At 35.4% G+C, this 20,915-nt stretch overlaps 2 protein-coding genes and 2 non-coding genes across 5 annotated transcripts; 2 read left to right on the forward strand and 2 right to left on the reverse strand.

Moving 5' to 3' along the window:
- The first annotated feature begins 1,756 nt into the window (after positions 1-1,756).
- LOC112714690 (small nucleolar RNA R66) lies at positions 1,757-1,830 on the forward strand. Its single transcript, XR_003159325.1, has one exon. It is a non-coding gene; the product is annotated as a small nucleolar RNA R66 (small nucleolar RNA).
- Positions 1,831-1,937: 107 nt separating this feature from the next.
- Positions 1,938-2,027, forward strand: LOC112714801 (small nucleolar RNA snoR118). The gene has a single exon (XR_003159365.1). It is a non-coding gene; the product is annotated as a small nucleolar RNA snoR118 (small nucleolar RNA).
- A 1,326-nt stretch (positions 2,028-3,353) lies between these two features.
- On the reverse strand, positions 3,354-9,346 carry LOC112703171 (uncharacterized). Its single transcript, XM_025754512.3, has 15 exons — positions 8,823-9,346; positions 8,522-8,716; positions 8,366-8,440; positions 8,083-8,250; positions 7,687-7,850; positions 7,289-7,504; positions 6,756-6,882; positions 6,418-6,606; positions 5,867-6,108; positions 5,325-5,444; positions 4,617-4,842; positions 4,478-4,537; positions 4,196-4,369; positions 4,006-4,115; positions 3,354-3,882 (listed from the first exon to the last, which is right to left on the reverse strand). Exons 1-15 carry the CDS (start codon positions 9,003-9,005, stop codon positions 3,717-3,719), a joined length of 2,415 nt encoding a protein of 804 aa, XP_025610297.1. The 5' UTR covers positions 9,006-9,346; the 3' UTR covers positions 3,354-3,716.
- Positions 9,347-16,669: 7,323 nt separating this feature from the next.
- On the reverse strand, positions 16,670-20,870 carry LOC112703182 (probable protein phosphatase 2C 42). Of its 2 annotated transcripts, none has more exons than XM_025754527.3 (4): positions 20,108-20,870; positions 18,992-19,379; positions 17,441-17,677; positions 16,670-17,116 (listed from the first exon to the last, which is right to left on the reverse strand). In XM_025754527.3, exons 1-4 carry the CDS (start codon positions 20,134-20,136, stop codon positions 16,904-16,906), a joined length of 867 nt encoding a protein of 288 aa, XP_025610312.1. In that variant the 5' UTR covers positions 20,137-20,870; the 3' UTR covers positions 16,670-16,903. The 2 variants fall into 2 exon arrangements, with proteins under 2 accessions (XP_025610312.1, XP_025610305.1); XM_025754520.3 differs by having other exon boundaries at positions 18,992-19,362; positions 20,108-20,863.
- Positions 20,871-20,915: the final 45 nt, after the last annotated feature.

The raw sequence follows: 20,915 nt of genomic DNA on the forward strand, positions 1-20,915 counted from the left end.
TTAAGGACATTTTAGTAATTTTAAATATTTTGTCTCCAATTTTTATTTCGAACCAAACAGGATACTGAGACATAAATTAGTCTTGTACACTTTCACACCAAACACAATACTAATACTTATTTCTGTCTCTGTCTCTTGGTCTCTGTCTCTCTGTCTCTGTCTCTTGGTCTCTGTCTCGCAAACAAACGCTATCTAAATGATGTCGACAAGAGGGGGAGACTGTACTTTTTTTTCCTTGGTCAGGTTTTTTTTCTATTGGATTTTTCTTGACAAGATTTTTAATGAGGCAATCCCTATCACAAATGATATTGTACTCTTTTTCCTTCACTAAAGTTTTTTTTCACTGGATTTTTCTTTAGTAAGATTTTAACGAGGCAATAATCCTAAATTGTCATCTAAAAAGGAGTGTTGTGATAAAAGCTGATGTGGATGACCATTAATTATATGAGCCGCTGACTTTTTCTATAAAAAAATGAGACTCCCAAGCTATACTGAACTTTAATAAAAGTTAAAAATAAAAATCTCATACATTTTTAAATAGGGGCACGTATATGAAATATGAGACACAACAATAAAAAACAATTCTCTTCTTTTTTTTACGTTATAATTTTATTAAATATTTCTCTCTCTCTTTATATATATATATATATATATATATATATATATATATATATATATATATATATATATATATTACAACATATAATATTAATAAATATATATATAAATTATTATTTTTAAATTAATTATATTAATATTAAAACCTTTTATTTAAATATTTTTATTTTATATTTACTACCTATTCCTTATTTATTTTACAACAATTGCTATATTGATTCTCATTAAAAGCTACGTAACCAAAAATTTTTTGTAAGAATAAGCATTACATTTATCCCTTAGATAGTTAGATAAGTGAGTCTTGTTACTTTATGTCATAAAATCATCTCCATCATTTTATTTATTATTATTTTGTCAACCATGTAGCATTTTTTAAAATTTAGATACATGAAAGAAAATTCGCAAGAAGACAATGAATTACCAAGTAAATACTTTTTTTAGAAGTGAATATTGTTATTCTCAAATTAATAATGTCATTTTTTATTAGACGTTATTTTTAAACTATTCTTAATGAATAGTTTATCTTATCTTATCACCCAAAAAAGTTATTTAACAGATATATACAAGGCAGGCCTTAAATAAATGGGTTAGAGGTTAGTTACGGACTGAAACCCAATCGGCCTGTCAGTTTTGAAGGTAAGGGGTAAATGCGTAATAAGAGAACAAAAGTGTGGTTCCTTTTGTCTTTTTACAACAGAGCAAAAACCCTAATTCATATTATTCCCATTATATAAATCAGAAGCATGCCTTCACTTCACAGCGAATTGGAGAACAGTAGAGCACTCTTCGTTTGTTTACGCTTCGTACGTTCTTTGAACTTCGAATCCCTTGAATCGTTTTCTTATCTTTGTTTCAAAATTTCCTTATATTTATTGGTATCGTTTGCCTCTTGAGATGCCTATTATTCAAGGGCCATGGATTATGGGTTATTTCCTCATCAATGATAGAAAAGAGGCATAGATCTACCGCAGCGAAGTTGAGTCGCTTCGCCTTTGTTTTGGCCCCAGGCGCAGTGAATTATACAGCTGCAAAATCATTACACCTAAAAATTTTTCCTTTTTTTTGTTTTTAAATTGATTTTCCTTTTTGTGTTGCTTGGATTAAATGCTTGTGTTTTTTTTATTAAGAATTGTGCGGATCCTATGATGGCATGGAATCTTTGAGACCTGATTTTAAAATTTGATGACAGCTATAAGCATATTCGCTGAGGATCAAGTTCAACCTTTACTAGTTTTTTTTTCCCTTCCCGTTTAATTTATTTTGTTCTTTCTTTCATTTTGGTCAAATGTATTTTTCCGAAGAGAATAATGCGAGTGCATTTAAATGATGAAATAAGCACTGGGCTCTGAGCAGTAAATATACTGCTTAATTTGATGCACATTGCTAGCCTAGAAAGCTATGTCTGATTTCTTCATTCATTCTCCTAATTCCTAAAATCGTTTTTTATATCTTCATTAATTCACGAAGTGAAAGTCTTTGGATAGTGTTTGTTTGATTGTTGACCAAAAACAGAAATATGCAATTTAAGCTCCACATTCAAGCTTTCTACAATCTAATTGAATAAGTTAATTATAATCAGAATTGAATCATTTAGAATTAAATAATGGAAAAAAAGTAAGATTTGAAATTGGAATATTACCGACTATGGGCGATGTTTCCTTGATAATCTGTGTACTAAGTAATGCTTGAGATTGAAAAATGAAAGAGATTCGACATTTGTTTCTTTTCACTTTCCAGAATTCATAATAAACCTTCATGTATAAAATAAATGACACAAATTATGAAATTAAATGAATCTAAAGAATTAATCATAACTAATTCAATTTTATTTTAAGTGTCAAGCCTCATAGAGTTTAAACTTTAAACTTATGAAAGGACAAATGTCTAACCAGAAAAGAGGAAGGAGATAAAAGTACTTTTAACCATATTAAATGTATATTAAAGATTCATCGTTTGTATAGAATATATATTATAAATAATAAATAATATATATTGAAATCGAGATAAATAACTTATGTATTTATTTATACATAAATTTATAATCAGTAATTTAGTGATTGAATTTTTATGTCATGTGCATAGAATAAGTTTATTTAAGTGTTATTAAGTCGTTAATACAAAATTGTCAGTAGAACAAGATATTTTTTAAATGTATTTAGTAAAGTTTTAGTAATAAAAATAAAAATATTAAAAAAAACGTTTTTTTGTAGAAGTATAATTTATATTTTTTTATATTATTATATTTAAATATAATTATTAAATAAAAAATATTTTTATATAAATATTTAAAATTTAAATTATTTTTACTAAGAAAAAAATCTTTCCGTAGAAACAAGTCAGATTTAAAAGACTTAACTATTAAGCGTATAACAGTTTATAGATTAAGTTGTTCATATACAAGAAATTCGGACGATGAATACCTAGCCTACTGTATTTTAAGGTTTTGCCATTTAACCAATCCTCCTTTTCGTATAGTACAAGCTAGATAAGTAGATATTAAGCTTTGGCAATGTTGTGTGCTTAAAAATTTCCCTCTTTGTGTTGTGTAAATTTTCCTTGATACTTAAATATACTTTACTTGTACACCCAAAAAAGTTGAGTGAAAAATGAAATTATAAAAGAATCGTTAATACTAAGTTTCTTTTGTGAATAACTTTGAATTCTGTGAAATGCCTTAAACTCAAGGATGGTACCGAAGCGTTTAAGACAATGCATGTTGCCAAGAAACAAGCGACTTCAACAAATATTCTTTCTAGACACAACAAAATTGTTATTGCCATAGTCAATTTCACCCATTGAATTTGCAATTGTTATCCATTTAATCGCATCTACTGAAAGCATTCATCCCCGCCCCAAGAGACTACAAAGTGTACATGAGATTTTCTTCAGTTAATGAAGCAAATAGAAAGCTGAAGACCCTCCTGGCAACTTTTATGCCAAATACATAAAATCTAGTCAACGTTGCTCCAGTAATTTGTGCTGCACTGACGCATTCAAAATTGTTGCATATATTCGATTTGGTATGGCAACCATAAGCTCTACCAAAATGTGATAAGGCCTGGTTATTGGTTCTTGTTGGGGTCAAAATCTAACATATGTCACCGCACTGGAGATGAGAAGAAAATTACAACAAAGTACACAAAGAACCCAGCAATAAGTATTCCCCCATAGATGTAAGTTTGAGAAGAGTGCACGGGATACTTGTACTCAATTTTGCAACATCTCATATTATCCTTCTCAGAGGCCAGAACATGGTCAACATATCTGCAATCACAATTATAAGTATTTATTACAATAGCACCATTTTATTTATAAAAAGGCAAACACTACGAAATAAGTATATATGCCTTTTTTTTCTCGGCATAAAAGAAATACAGGGTAACTTACTGTTGGGTGAACATGGTACTCTGCAGAATATCTGAACTGTTCAAGAAGGCATCTTGTAGTCGATGATCATATAACAATGAAGACATATCAACAAGCTGTTCCTCAAGGCCCTGGTAGATGCATACAAACAACAATGTTCATAAAAACAACCATAAGTCAGGTCAAGAACTGCAATCAAAGTTTAGCTTACATCGAGATATTTTTCCAAGCGATCAACTAATTCATGAGGAAAGGGTTCTGGCAAATTTGTTGTTTTCTTGTAGAACTTCTCCAACCATAGTTCAGTGGTTGATTTCTCCTTCTTTCCCTTCACTGGTTCACCAAGGGGAGTTTTCAGATACTCTGCTGCAAAAGCTTGGACAGTCTGTACGGAATTGACATGGATTTATATAAATCAAGCACTTGTATTTATATAATTTAAATGAAGCATGAATAAATTTTGATTGATAAAATCAAATGAAAGCATGAATACCTCTGATGTCTCCCGAATTCTACGGAGTACAGAATCCACACGTGCATATATTGAGTTCCTCTGTTAAAGAACAAAAATCCAATTAGAGAATAGTTCTTAGCAAATAAAACTCAATATGGCACATGAAGAGCGCATTTACTAAGGCAACATCATGGAGCATTTGACTGATGCGAGATGTATTTGAGAATGGTCCAAAGGGATGACAACCAGCAGCCCAAAGCCAATTCACAACAGGTCTTTCATGTACATGAGAGGCCTTCTCATATGGGGCACTTAAACCACCCACAACTGAGGCAAGGCCAGCAAGTATATGCCGTTGTGCCTGAGATGGAAGAGCATGCCTTTTCTGGGTCTCCGAAACATAACTGTCAAACAAGACAATGAAAAGTGATGTGAAGTTTCGCAAGACAATCAATAATTGGAAGACCAGGGTAAATAAAACTGGAGATTGAAGTAGGTTTTATGACTCATAAGGGCAGTGCATACGCTGTTCCATTCTCAGAAACTTATTCAGTTAGATATTGTTTTAAAAATTAAATCACAATGGATGAGCAATATATCTTCGCAGAAGGTAAACTTAAACATTAAATAACAAAGTTAAAATTGACAATTTATTTTAAGACAGCAGAAGCCATCTTACATTATCACTGGTATTTAAATTGACACAAGGAAACCCAAGGGAAAAAGAGTTAGAAGTTGTACATAGAAACATCAGATGGTTTCACAAGATTACAAATAATATATTAAGGTGACAATTTATCCCTTTCTCCTATCTTCTAAAATGTCCAGATAGTTAGTATATATCTCCAACTTCAAGTACAGAAATCCACATATCATATTCACTCACCTTAAAGGGATCTTATCATTTTGATGCTCAAGCACAATTACAACATCATTGCTTGTCCATACCATACTTTCATCATCCATCATAAGGTCTCGATCCACGTCTGCCAATGATAGCACAAAGCTAACCCAAAAAAAAAAAGAAAGAAAGAAAGAAAGAAGAAAAGGCAGTCAATATATAACAACTGTGACTTGGTTAAGCAAATAAATAATAGAGCTCCTGAAACCCCATCCTTGACTATTTCCCTTTTTACTAGGCCAGTCATTCTTGACATTTTCAGGATATTCATATATTCCATTCAATTTGCAAACCAAAATGAAGTCTAGGAAAGCCAACTTCATAAAACCTATAGTTAATAACTGGCTGCCAATTTACCAACATTATCTTGTTCATGAAAAATCCCAAGGATCAAAGTTTAATTAGTAATAAGAAAGAAGTTGGAAATAGATAAAGGTGATCATTTAAACTTGTGTTGTGTCCGTAGACGTATTAATAAATATAGACAATAACATGCATTTATGCAAGAAAGAATGGTGTACACGCACACAGGAATTACTCGGGTTCCATAAGTTGGTTGCAGATCCCCGAGTTTCTTTACTTTCTTCTTCCTTTTCTTGCTATATTTTGAGTCATAGGAAGCCCAGAGAGGTTTATGCTTAAGAATAGAATCGGTAGACACTTCAGATTCATCCATCCAATTTTGGCGGAGGAAATATTTACTTGATAGAGATGGGTCAGCCACTTCAAGCAATCCAGCAGCAAGCATATCAGCAGAGCGTTCCATCTCCTGCACATCAGCAGAAAGTTTCATTTAGCATCTTTCAAGATGGATACATATTTAATTATTTGAATAATGAATCCTGCCAGTTCCTCAGAAGATCATTTAGGCTACAAAATAATTGAGCAATAGTGCATCTCCTAAGCACTCAATGTTCTCTATTTAGTCAAAGAAGGTGCAAAGTGTATTCATTATTCAAAACCTAAACATATGTAGAGACCTCTCAAGTAATTACCCCACAAAAGGAAGTAACCATGTTGCCGATAAGATTATGAGTAAATTAACAATGATAGATTAAAAAAACTATTCAGGACCTACTTCTTTTAAAAGTGCACCATCCAGGTAAGTCTTCGTATGAACATGGAAACGACCATCATTCTTGGTTTCCTGCAGGGAATGGCCGCGCATAGCTTTTGAAACAGCGATTGCAAGCTTCTCATGGCGATGTAGTGAATGTACACCTCCAATAACTACTGCTTCTTGACCATCATGGAGCATTTTCTTCACCTGAAACCAAGGAAAAGTATAAAATAATCACATGCTGATCCTGCCTAGCTGAACTAAATCTCAGTTCTAGAGAACAGCAGCAGGCACTTCTCCAAAATCCATGATAACCAAAATTAGTAGTCCACTTGGAAGAAAATGAAATAACAAACCTCTGCCTCAATTGCATCAATGTTAATACTGTAATTATGGCCCCTTTCCATAATGTTGTACCGATTATGATTTTGCAAGACAATTATTGGTATAAGCAATCTTGAAGTAAGATCAACAGTTTCAAACCTGAATATATCAATAAGAACATGATGAGATTGTAGAATAATATACATAAGTCAATTAAATATTCATTTCAAGTGCTCTTAAAAGTATTCTGATGGTAGTCAAAGAAAAGCTGAAACTGGTAACAATGTATCCCTAGGAGAAAATGAAGGGAAAACTGAAATTTACAGGTTTGGTCAAGTAACAAGACTTGGCTCAGGAAAATGTGAGTCAAATGGAAGATACTGCAATTAAAAGTAGTAGAGGAAAACATAAGAAAATTTTTAGATCATATAATTCTAGAAGGCCTTATTCTAAAGGGCTTTGCTGAAATTGGTTTGCTATAGAGTCCAATGGATGGCAGTAGCCAACTTGACTTATTAGGTGATTTCTTACTTCTTGTTATATGCTTACATGATACCACAAATACCTTACATCAGGTGCTATAACATGCTCCACTGTGGTTGATATCAAAGAAGCAAGCTGCCCGAGAAAGATATCATTGCTGGATTGATAAACTGTGGTCATACCACCTGGTCGAATCACATTTCGTAATCTTGGCAGAGTTCTAGAACTGACACTTCCCTCTTCAGCTTCAATCTTACCGTAAGTGCATGGGCCTGCTGAAAGGTCGATCACTACAAATCTGAACACACAAACACAAAAAAGGGTCATGCTAGCATACATACATCAGCTACCATGATTACTTTTAGGATATAAACATGCACTGCAACCAGTTTATGCTGGTAAAAACCTCCATGGCTAATAAAAACACACTTTGGAAGGGGAACCTGAAGTTCAACAGTAAATAAGGTTACTTGTACATACCTTCCAGACCCCAACCAAACTTGAGTTGCTCCCCCACCATCATAGCGATAACGATAAATATAATCACCTTCTTGTTTTTTCATATCTTCATCATTAAGCTCCGGAAGTTTGCCATACATTAAACTATCAAGATCCCTTTCTTTATTCCTAGGATCCATTCTCACCTTCAATATATTTTAAATTAGCAATTGAATAAAAATAAATTTAACTTCCACAATGTAGTGGAACATAAATACTGAACAAGAAGGAAATATGAAGAACTTAAGCATTCATTTGTTCATAATTAGATCATTGGTAGTTAGCTAGGGAAAAATAAACTTTTCTATTACTTCACATGTTACAACATACAAAGCTTGCAGTCTTCTTTTTGCAAAAGGTACTGAATATTGATTATACCTTATCAAAGTTCACAACAAATATGGCATTTGGCACCGGTCTGTCCATATCTATGACCGAAGATCCCCCATTATCCATGTCAAATATATAGGAGTACAGCTTTTGAAATATTGGCTCCACGGATGTTGCTTCAACTTCAAATAGAGGTACCTCCCTTCCAAATTCACTCTGGAAGTAGAAAACAAATTTTAGAACCATCTCTATTGAAAAAATAAATAGTACAGATAAAAATTTCTTAAAACCATGTGAAACGGCAGAAAGTGGCAAGTAAAGCTTCAGTTACCTCTCTAGCTTTTCCTGCAGGAATCATAGCCTCTTTCAGAGCTTTCTCAAGTGCTATCAATTCAGGCTGCCCAGCCTAGAGTTAAAAGCTAGCATTAATAAGAGAGCACGCAAAAAAAAATAGTAAGAGTATGAGGCAGAGTGAAGGTTAGCTTACAGGAAATGCATTATAGACCAAATGATGCTCAATATCAAGAAGCTCCCCAGTCTCGAGACAAGAGGGTCTGTGAGAGGGGAAACTCGTTCTCAGAAATTGCTCCAGATTATGAATGTCGATAGTGTATCTATATCCTCCATCTCCACTGAAACCGATGAGAACCACATTCACTTCCAACGGAACCTGAAACGGAACCTACACGAACCACAACAACAGTATACAAACAAAATCAAACTTAGGTCTAGGAGTGGAAATCGAATTGGAATTGAAATTGGAAATGAGGAGAAGAGAAGGAGGTGACCTCGGCTCTGGAATGGAGCATGCGGCGAACATCGGATCGGACGGAATCGCGGACGTCGTGGAAGGCGCCGTGGTGCCACTGTGGGTGGCCGGTACCTCTCTTGAAGGCCTGTGGTGCCGAGTCGGACTGAGTCAGATGATGACTCAGTAGGGCGAATAGGAGGAGGATCCGAGGAAGCACCATGGGATAGTAAGCAAAGCTCAGATCAAATTATAATTTATACATAGAAATGGAAATTGGTGCTTACAGCAACAAACACTGGAGCTTGTTAAAGTTAGAGTGAGAGAACACAACAAAAAGAAGCTCACTCTGTGTGTGTGGTTTGGACGTTTGGTTAGGTCGTCGTTGAGACTTGAGGCAAACAACTCAAGAAGCAAGTCCACCCGCCGGTACCGTACAACATTCACTCTCGGAGTCTTGAGTTCTATTTTTCTTTCTTTAGAATACCGATAATGTCCTAATGGGCTAGACCAAGCAAATGCGGCCCTTACCAAAAGTGACGAGAAGTCGAAAACCATGCCCATGGCCCATTGGATCATCAAAAGAAACATTTATCCGTTTTTACTTTTGACTAACTTGCCAACCAAACAAATAGTAAGGAAAGAAAACTGCATAAATTTAATTCAAGCTCAGCACAATTAACAAAAAGGATAGGCTTATTTGGACAAAAGGGATGGATGGTGTTTATACCATTAAAACTGAATATCAATGTGTCGAAAAAAAAAAATGTGCTGACATTAGGGGTAAAAATAAGTTAGGCCAGGTTAAGTTTTATTCTTAACAAGTCTGACCTGTTATGTAGTTAATTGGCCTGGACTTGACTTGCAGTTTGTTATAGACTTTTTTCAAAGTATTAAGCCTGACCTGGCTTGTAGCATGTTAAAAGGCTTGATAATTTTTTTTTACAAAAATAAAAATATTATTTTAAAAAATTATTTTTTAATAAAATATTTATAAGTAATATATCATATTTAATATTTACAAAAAATTTTTAACTTTTAAAGTATTTAAAATATACAAAAATATTTATAATAAATTATAATAAATTTAAAATATCTAATAATTATAATAATAATAAAATAATTTATATATTTAATTATGTTTTAACAGGCCAATAAGGCTAATTAGCGAGCCTGAACCTGACCTATTAACATATTAAGACTTTTACAAAGGTTTGAGCCTGTGCCTATTTTATAACAAGCCAGGCCAAATACAGACTGCAGGCTCCTGACAGGTCGTCTGGCCTATTTCTATCCCTAGCTGACATGAACCAAGCATCTTCAAGTGTTAAGTATGGGAAGCTGTGGAAAGAAGTATGGGGGATGCAAGTTTCTCAAAAAATAAAGATGTTTTTATGGAAGGCTTGCCATAATATAATTGCCGTCAATGCAAATCTCTATAAAAAGAAACTAAGTATCCTTTGTGCAGGATTTGTGGAGAAAAAGAAGAGACAGTGGAACATGCTATCTTGTTATGCAACTGGACAAGAGCAGCTTAGTTCGGGGCCCAGGTACAGTGTTTACCCACATATGACTCAGTAAAATCTTTTGTAGAATGGTTAAGGAAAAACATTCAAAAAATTAGGGAAGAGGGGAAAAAGATGCAAGACGAGTTAACAAGTAGGCTGGGATTTCTATGTTGGTCAGTGTAGAAGAGCAGAAATCAATGTGTTCCAAAATATAGGAATTAATCCAAAATCAACAATTATCAGAGCAGCTATCTCAGCATCAGAATTCAAGAGGGCTAAAGATGAAGTTCAGAGTATACAGAATAACAGCGCAAGAGAGAGAAGCAGAAGAGTAACCTGGATAGCACCTCCCAAGGATTGGTTGAAAATTAACACGGATGCACCTTTTTGCAGCCAGCAGGAAGAGCAGTAATCGCAGATGTTGTAAGGGATTGGAAGGGGTCAGTGATAACTGGTTCAGCAACAAAAATCATAGCCAATTCCAGTTTGTCAGCCGAGGCCTATGCTTTTAGGGAGGCATTAATTATGGCACAAAATCTGTAATTCGGCAAATCAATAATTGAAATAGATTGTCAAGCTCTTACTTTAAAATCGAAAAGTTCAATAGGAGAAATTGATGCAATTATCAGAGATATCCAGAAATTGATAACAGAAGTTTCAGAAACAAGGATAACATGGGATCCAAGAGAAGGAAACAAATTAGCACATACAGTGGCTAAATTGGCAGATGGAGAAGGACTTAATCGATCGTGGACATGTGATCCTCCGCAACAATTAAAGAACATCATCCAAGAAGAGGAAAGAGCAACTATCTTAGTGTTTGAGGGATCTGGTTGTTGAGTTCCTTGCTAGACACCCCAGGTTTCAATACTACCTGATCTAATGTGGTTGGGTAGTCAAGGAAACCAGGAATGGAGCGTTGAACCGAGAATGCAGGAATCTGCATAGTGGAGGTGTGCATCAGGGTACCATAGGATGCGGAGAGGAGGGAGGCGAGCCTTGCGATGTTACTGGCGGTGAAGGCGCCGAGACTGATCCATGGAGAGAGCCATAGTCGAACAGTTCGTTGCGGTAGGGAGTGGTGCTTTAAGTTTGTAGTCGTAGGGAGGCAAATCATCATTCACCAACGAAAATCGTGCTCAGGTGATGGTAGGGGAGGGAAGTGCTGTTTTTGAATCGCAGCCTGAAGCCGGGTCGGTTGAAGCTTTTGTGGTAGTTGGGTCTGGGCCAGGTTGTTGGTCCGTCCTTAAGGAGAAAGAAAAGAGTAAGAAATAAATAAATAAATAGAAGTGAAAGCTCGAACTATTGGGAAGCATTAGAGGATATTTGCGGTCTGATCCTTAACTTTGACCCTTTGAAGATGACGGAATTGCAGCAGTCTTAGAGGCAGCGCAGGAGTTTGAAGTGGAAGCTTTGGTAGTTAGCTTGAAACATGTTTTTTCTATCAATGCTTGAAACATGTTTGTTTATCGCCGTTTCTCCTTTTCCTTTTTTCTTTGTGTCCTGGTGTTTTTTTATATTGTGGGTTGGGCAGGGCCTAGCCTATGACATGGACAAAAAAAAATTAATTCAAGCGATGTGACGAATATATTACTGTATTTTAAGAGTAAATCATATCAACAAACTGAATAGTTTCAATTTTACATGAATATTCTAAATATAAATAGGTTATATAAATGTCTCGTTTGCATATTTATATAAATCGAAGTTAATTGATACGATTTACATTTGTTTAATATAAATCAAATTAATTGGATTCGAATTAGTAGGTGCACTAGTAAATCGAATTCAGTAGTTTCGATTTACTATGAAAATTCGTTTTAGTGAAGTAGCCTATAGTAAATCGAATCAATGAACTTCGATTTAAGGCCCTGGTAAATGGAATCAAGATGCTTCGATTTATAGCCTATGATAAATCAAATTGAGTAGTTTCAATTTATAGAAAATGTGGTGCTAGAGTAAATCAAATGTAATAGATTCGATTTATTAGTTGTGTCCCTATATATATAATTTGAATTCAATTATATTGAATTATATTTCACAACCTCCTCCACCCGCAAACCTTACCCAAGAGAGAAAAGTTACGCAATAACTGGGTCCTATCAGTGCTAACCAATAGCTTATAATACTTGAATGCCTTGATGCACAGTGGGAACGACAAAAAAAGTCGGTGCAAATACCATGATGACTCGTCAACCTGGCCTCCAAGTCGCATTTCAGTACTGCAATACTACCTGGCAGCACACCTAGTTCCCATCTTGGCAACTCATTGTAGGCATCTTCTCAATCCCCATAAATCTACGCAACGGCCTTTGCTTAGCCAACCAAACCCTCGTGTAAGTCGGTATAAAGCCAAAATGTGTCTCTATCGCATTCTGTAGTACCTTGATGGACACAGCCGCATCAGCTCTGATCAGAGGAAGGATGAAAGCAGATATCACATGATAATCAAGTTTCTTGTGGTCACTGGAGACCGACGTGGCAAGAGATACATGAGGTCTGTTATACCGTCTGATCTCCCAAATACCATTTTGCTGGCAAAAAGTAATTCGAATCAACCATCGGCAACTGTTTTCAAACTCCTTACACTTTTCATAGTATTTGACATGTTCTGATTCCGACACTTTGTACTTAATCCCATGGTGGATATAAATCTTCACACATAAGACGATTTTTGCTTTATTCTGAAACTACTGACCAAGTTAAATATCCTGTGAATTTTTTACCCCAAATCTGGATTCTACATCCAGGGACCCCTGCAGTCTCATGGCCTCTAAGTCTAAAGTCGAAAAGTCTCATCCCGAGCTCGATGCTCTACCAGCACCAACAGGAATACTCCTCCCTATATTATCATCGCTATCATCATCAATCATGGCGGGCTCCACATCATCGTCAATCCACATTATATCTTTCACAACATCTAGTTCTCCAACTCTCCAGAAATCGGGATGACAACCTCTCCAAAAATCGTGATCATAACAAGAGTATTCACATTATCACTTATTTCTCCATTGTCATCACGGTTTAGATCAACTGCGAAAGATGGAGATGCCACAAAAATTGTCGCAAATGCCATTACAGGCATAGATAAAGACACAACAACAGGGGTCGAACTAGAGGCGGCTGCCATTGCCACTAATTGATAATTCTGATTCGATCTTATTGAACTAGAGACCACATCTCCAAGTTTGGTCAATAGTTCATGGGTTTTCAATTCGAAAAACTGACGATGACAGTGAAATAAAACTTACAAATCATCATCATTGTCTATTACAAAGGAATCGTACTTCACCCCATCGCGAACAATAGAAATTGAAATTCTATAAAATAACTTTTCTACCTGTTTCATTCCATGCAGCCTAAATTTCTAGAGTATAGTATTTTAAAACTCAACAAAACTCGTAGAATGTTTGATAAAGAGACTCAATAGATTCTTATTAGTAAATTTTATTCTCTCGCATTTTTTTCAGAATCGTCTCTTTGTAGTGCATTAGAACTAAAAAACTATCTTCATTAGCCATTGTGAATTCCACTCTATTGAACACTTCATGTTCTTATCCTATTTATTTAGTATATACTCCTTAGTAAATCGAATTAAATAAATTCGATTTAATTAAACTGCATGTCTGTACTAGTTTGATTCGATTTACCGTGGTCTATCAAATGCTGTAAATCGAAATAAGTTGTTTTGATTTAATATATGTAACGCTTTTTCTTAGTAAATCGAACCTAATGAATTCAATTTACATTGATTTGTTGTTACACTAGTTAATTCAAATCATATGGATTCGATTTTTATGGAGTCAATTTAAATCGAACTAAATTGTTTCGATTTATATAATTTTATAGCCAAAACAAGATATGCATATAAATTTATTGCATTTAGAATATTCATGTAAAATTAAAATCCATTCAATTTGTTTATGTGATTTATCCATCTTTTATTGCTAGAAAGAGTTTAATTGTATATATTACTTAACATATACCAGAAGCTTATATTATATACGTATGTAAGTTAAAAAAATATAATTAATATGTATTTTGAGGTCACATGATAAAATTATTAATTAAAAAATATTTATAAAAAGAGATATAAAATTTAAAATTTCAATAAATTTATTGTATATTTATTAAAATAAATTATTTAAAATTTTTTAATATTAACAACCTTAACTTGCACTCATAGGATACATTATAGCTAAACCTAAGTTAAAATAATAAGGTGAATTAATTAAAAATTTCAAATCAAAATATCTAAGTGAGTGAATATTAAACTCTTCTTCATTTGTCTTTATTTCACATTTACATGGACATGCACGTCTGCAGCGTCATGCAAATATTCATTGGCTGTTCATGGTGTCTAAGGGTGGAAATAAATCAAGCAATTTATCAAGAATTTACAATTTAGGCAGTATTTAATTTGGTCTTACTTGACCTATTATAAAATAGATCTAAACTTATGTTATTATAAAAGTCTTAATATATTAGTAGATAAAATTTAAATTCATTAATTAGTCTTATTAGTTTATTAAAATTGCCTGAATTTATTAAAATATAAATAAATATACAAATAATTTTCTGTTATTATCAAAGTTATTAGATAATTTAAATCTATTATATTTTATTATAAATACTTTTATATATTTTAAATATTTTAAAAAAATTTGTAGACATTAAATTTGACATATTACATATACTTAATTTTAATTAAAAAAATATTAAACTTTTTAACAATCTTCTAAACTAGGTCAGACTTAATAACAAGTTATACCTATAACAAACTACAGACACTAAACAATTACATTACATGACATACACCTGTTTTTACTTTTTACCCTTAAATTGGTGTTAATGTAAAGAGTCTCGCTAGGGAGACAATGAAGTATCTATACAATATGTATAATTGGTTGTTTATTTGGTCCAATATATATTAATAATGTAAATTAAACATCATTATCCATAACTTCTAGTTGCTTTTTGTGATATCTACCTCCAATTTACCCAAAATTCTTTCACATTAACCCTTCATCACCCACCATTACCTACCCTCCAAAAAATCTCATTGTTTGTTCCGTAGAAAAATCCCCTTTCTCCGCCGCCCCACCGTGTGCGTAGCAACCTACGTCCTACCGCTCTGTTTCTGTGCGACGTGTAGCTTCTGTTCCTGCTGACCGGAACTGTCGCGCTCCACCTCCTTGCGCCAACGCCCTCGCTGGAAGAACCTCCTTCACTCCTCACGCGGTCGAACATCCGTGACCTGCAACTGTCAGTGTCGCCGACGTGAGTTGCAGCCCCGAACCCCGCGCTCGCATCATCCCAGCGCTGCTGCATGCCTGGGTCTTGTTGAATTACTTGAAGAATAAACATCCGCGAAAACTGAGAAATTGAACATCCAAAATCATACAAAAACGAATATCCAATGTGAACGTGTATAAATCATAATCAACAATCATCGTCTACAACTAAACACCCAAGAATAACCATCCACGTTCACAGAGAAAGTGAACCTCCGGCGACAGGAAGAAGGCACAAACCGACTGCAATGGAAGCGCTGGACGTCCGGGTTGCTGCGGTGCTGCGAGCTCGACTCGCACAATATGCGCGTCCTCCCTACATACGGTGGCCTGTGCGGACGACGGCGCCATTCGGAAGAGTGTCGGCGCAATGTCCGCGACGACTGGTAACTGTGGCGGCACTATACCGATTTTTGCTTCGAGGAGAGAGTGAGAGAAGAGTTTACAACATATTGAGAGAGGAAAATAATTCTAATTTGATTCTGACGGAAATAATAATTTAATCCAAATTTTAAATGAAAAACTACTTAAAATTAATTAATTGCCATAACTAACGAAAATCATGATTTGATTTAAATTTTAAATTGAAAACTACTCAAAATTAATTAATTGTCTCTAATTTAATTCTAATTTTAATTTAACCCCATTGTACATATTGTATAAAACATACATTGGCTCCTCATACTAATGTGAATTGATCATGTGAATTGAAAAGGTGCAAACTTCACTTGACATTTTAAAAATATAGGATAAAATATATTATTAAATTACTAAATTAAAACAAAAAATTGAATTAATGGTTGAATTAATAACCAAAAATAATAAATTTTAATAATCCCCTAACATCTCTCTTTAAAATTAGGTAGCATTTTCACCTGGCCGAAGTGATCTTGTCTTTTCCGTTGAGCCAAAGCAAAATGTTAAATTTCCACCCAAAGATGATTTATTACGCATGCAAAATTAGCTTAACTTGTCAAATAATTTGGAACTCAATTAACATACTGGTGGATTTACCTACACAGTCTAAATCGGTCATAAAAAGTCTAAATCCAGATTTTAAGACTTACAAAGGTTAGAAAAGGGAGTGGCCACAATCAAATGCTTGTTACATTCTTTTTTACCTTTCTTTTCTTTTGTCATTTTCATGGACAAAATTCTAATAACATGTTATGACTTTTAACAATTTGGAGCCTGATGAATGATTCTCAACCTTATAATGCAGGTAGCAATGGCACATGTATATCGTGGTATGCTGCCAAAAACTGGTACAAGACAACATGTGTGTGTAATTTACATTACAATGATGACACCAGTTGGAGTCAGTGATCGAGTGCGCTTCGAAGTGAGAGTGGTGGGTCTAGCACTGTGCCTTTGGATATAAGATCGTGGTTCAAGAATAAAACAATAACAGATATATCATCATGAAAATGGCGTCGGACCTTCTTGTCTATCTTGCGCAGGTCTGAATATCGCATCTCTCGTTTTCTTGCTGCTTCGTGTAGGGCAGCCTTGACAAGTTTCTTGGCACTACCCTGCACTAACAAAACATATCATGAGTACCTCTTGGGAGTCTCAACCATGGCATAGACGACAACAACAAAATCAACAAGCACTTGAAAACTTATGTCCTGTGCATTATGGTCTCCGGATCACATGAACCACACACTATAGACTACAGTTTCAATAAGAAAAATACTTTGAATATATATATATATATATATATATATATATATATATATATATATATATATATATGAATTTAACTTTAATGCACTGACAGTATATAGATAACCAAGCAGTTAAGGTTCGGGCTTACAAATTCTCAGTAAAACTGCAGACAGGAATATTAGCCTTACCGTGTGTGGATTGCTGCTAACAATTTCCACAGCCTTTTCATTGCTCAGGTGCTCCCATAAGCCATCTGATGCAAATATAATGAAAGAATCATTTGGTTGCAGTCGATGAGAAATAATAGCGGGTTCAGCACTCAAGATAGGCATGTGCATGGGTTCAGGAAGTCTGAATTTTGCAGGAAGTGGTTCCCGGTTAAATTGTGCGTCTTTCATATATACGTCACCTATAGATCTAGAAATCTGCATCAAATACAAGCAGGTGTTGATATGGTACTAAAAATAATTTGGAGAGCTTTTGTTTAAAATGACAAACGAGACAATGACTGCAGAACCTAACCTGAACCATTATCTAACATAAACATATTTGACTTAAAAAATAAAATAAAGGAAGAAATATATGGAAAACATGTTGACCATCTTTTATATGATCAAGACGTTCATTTCGACATACAAAGGCATTATAATTTATAAATCATATGTCAAAACAGAATACTCCATTCAGATTAGCAGGTTTGCTGCATTTATATGGACTGGTTTTATACTCAAAATCACAAACCAAACCATACATTTCTGATTTCTCCTTTTTGTAAGCAAAACAAAGAAATTTAACTGCAATTTGGTTCAGCTTTGTTCTGATCTTTGCTACAGATGGAAAATGACACTCAGTAAGGTTAACCCAATTACATGCTCTGAATTGAGACATTACATGTAACTGTTCTGCTTGATATATGTGTTAAGCGTGACGTTAAGACCAAAAATGTCACTCCTTTGGTTCTGCATTTCACTTCAGCTACTTTCATCCAACGTATGTTAATTGAAGCCTTCACCTTGGTTGAACTTTAAAGGTGGATCGATCTGATGAGAGTTTAGTAGCTACATGGGATTTTACAACACTAAGGATGAAAGGATTTATGGCGTCTTGCTAAGTGAAATGCTCATATTTCAACAATTCTTCTCAGGCCTTGGTGTTTGATATGTGACGAGAATTTTGGTCTCCTTATGATATAGCAACCATAAGGAGAGCTTTGTGTATTATTAATTTTTTATTGTCATTTCAATGTATCTTTCTAGCTCCTAGCTTTCTTTTCTTTCTCCTCTCTAATGATCTTCTACTAGGTTCTTAAATTAAAAATAATGACTTAAATACGTCATATGGACTACTACCCAAAGCAGGCTACATGCCACAATGCCTCTGCCAGTTGAAAAGCTTGGTACTTGTCTAAGTGCGGAATTTTAACACACAAAAAGGAACAGGTCTTCTCCAAGCATCAATAACCTCACAGCAGAATTGGGACAATAATAGTGTCCTTATCGAGAATTTCCTTTTAGCCTGCATATGTTTATTGTTTAAGGATTTCTGGCAAAAGTATTACACAGGAAAAAGGCAATGAGATCGAGGAATATGAGGCCTAGTATTTTCCACAAGTATCATCTAAGTTTCTTCCGCATAGTATATCAAGAAGTTGCGGACAATGCAGCCCACAATGAATCCAACACTAGTTTTAATGTACGCAAAGTAAGGGTTTCTTAAAGCACACAGTAATATGAAATCACCTGAATAATGCCTTTGACTCTCCACACTCCATGTTTGAGGACAACAATCTGGGGATCATGTGGGTGTAACTCTTTAAGCTCCTGCCGCACAGCTTCAACATTTGCATTGTGTTCTGTAGAAAGCTGAATTGCAGCAACGCCTCCTGTGTTGCCAACTTTCTTGCCCAATACAACGCGGGAGTCTCCAAGGTTTGCCACAAAGAGTGTCTGCTGAAATATCACTCCAACCAGACAACAAGTCCCGGCGCTTGCGACTTGAGGCCGAGTGCTCCACAAGTCTGACACAAGAGCAGCATACCCTTCTTCTGTTTGGCGGAATGCCCTCTCGATGGTCTCAGTGATCACGCCTCCATTTGCTTCAGCTGATATTGCTGCACAGCATTGAAATCTAAGACAGCTAACATAAGAAGCACTCCTTCAACAAAGAGAAAGAAGAAGGAAAAAAGAAAAGAAAGACAAAAAAAAAAAGGGACAAAGCACAACCAAACCAAATCCCAACACATATACCCCATGAAGGGGGCCAAAATTAAAAGCGGCAGAATGCTCTGCAAAATACAATGGGCCTTCAACACAGAAAGCGATGCAGAAAGCAAGGGTCCATTTCCAAAACACTTTGTTGACATTATTATGTGGCAAGCCACCCCAAAATTCATCCACATTAGAGGGAAACAAAAATAAATTCACCAATTAAAGTTTTAGGTTCTTCCAAAAAAAAAAAAAAAAAAAAAAAGGAAATGGCTCCTACATACTGTCAGGAATAGTAGTTACCCATTGGCCTGCATGTTCATCAATAGTAGTTGAATTCCTGGGAAATCATCCGACTCAAAAGAGTAACCAATGAGAAAAAAAAAACACAAAAGGAAAAAAGTTCACGGAAAAGCGAATTGATGAAAACCACGCATAACAGTTACTACCAAACCCGAGCGTAGTAATTAAGGAAATATACAATCAAAACTGAAAACGTGGCGACACGAATGCCACAACTACCTTCGCAAAATAAATAAACAGAAAAAATTAAACCATTTCAGGCAAGTATATAATTATATATACATACATTGACACATACAAATAAAACAGAAACGGGGAATTCAGAATTCAGAATTCAGAATGAAGAACCTTGAAAATGGCGAAAGAGGTGATCGCATACGAATCGCGCGGCGTCGGGTCCTCCGTGACCGTCGTAGATGCCAACAAAGGTGCCAAGGGGACCGGACTCTATCTGGCTCTGGTCTTCAAGGACCTGATTGGCCTGGACGACGGCCATGGAGAAATCGCCGGAGCCATATTTTCCGACGTCGCGAGACCAGAGGAGGCTGTCCTTGCCTTCTCTTGCGCCGCCGCCGCCTTTGAAGCTTCCGCTGCCTCTGAAGCTGCCGCCGTTGACTTCGACGGGGGAAGTGTCGACCTTGTCGTCAGCGAGCCCGAATGGCCTCAAACAGAGAGCGCGTAGATTCATGAATGCCTGAAGCATACCACATCTCTCGGAAACCCTAACCCTAAAACCACCACCGGCGGCACCCGAAGCAAGCTTGGTGTCGTTCCGAACCTCCGAATCTGGATGGGAATGAGAGAGAGAGCGAGAGAAAGGAGGTGGGGGAGAACGGTTAACGCGGAGGTTTATGAAAGTGAGAAGATAAAAACAAATGTTGTGTGTGTGAGAGAGAGAGAGAGAGAATAACGGAAATGGAAAGGAAAGAAGGGGGGTGCGTAGGGTAAGGAAGAGGGCGCACGTTAGCTGGAGGTAGTGGTGGGGTGTGTTGGGTGGTAGAGGAACACGAAGGGGGCTCATAAGCTCATTCTCTCTGTGGGGAAGAGAAGGAGAGGATGGTGTGGGGAATTCTCTGTTTTTTCTTATTTTTATATTAATGCCTCTTCCCCTTCTATTTTTCAATTTTATGATTAATATACAAAATTTTAAAACATT

This window comes from Arachis hypogaea, chromosome 1 (genome assembly GCF_003086295.3).
Source record: "Arachis hypogaea cultivar Tifrunner chromosome 1, arahy.Tifrunner.gnm2.J5K5, whole genome shotgun sequence".
Classification (NCBI taxonomy): domain Eukaryota; kingdom Viridiplantae; phylum Streptophyta; class Magnoliopsida; order Fabales; family Fabaceae; genus Arachis; species Arachis hypogaea.

Excerpts from the sequence above, each read along its gene's own strand:
- LOC112703182 (XM_025754520.3), bottom strand. The coding sequence starts at position 20,780 with ATGAGCCCCCTTCGTGTTCCTCTACCACCCAACACACCCCACCACTAC. Across the intron at positions 17,678-18,991 it reads GAGTCAAAGGCATTATTCAG|ATTTCTAGATCTATAGGTGA; the intron begins GTGATTTCATAT and ends TATTTGATGCAG. Across the intron at positions 17,117-17,440 it reads TTAGCAGCAATCCACACACG|GGTAGTGCCAAGAAACTTGT; the intron begins GTAAGGCTAATA and ends TTGTTAGTGCAG.
- LOC112703171 (XM_025754512.3), bottom strand. The coding sequence starts at position 9,005 with ATGGTGCTTCCTCGGATCCTCCTCCTATTCGCCCTACTGAGTCATCAT. Across the intron at positions 7,505-7,686 it reads GTTTGGTTGGGGTCTGGAAG|ATTTGTAGTGATCGACCTTT; the intron begins GTATGTACAAGT and ends TTGTGTGTTCAG. Across the intron at positions 4,843-5,324 it reads AATGATAAGATCCCTTTAAG|TTATGTTTCGGAGACCCAGA; the intron begins GTGAGTGAATAT and ends CTTGTTTGACAG.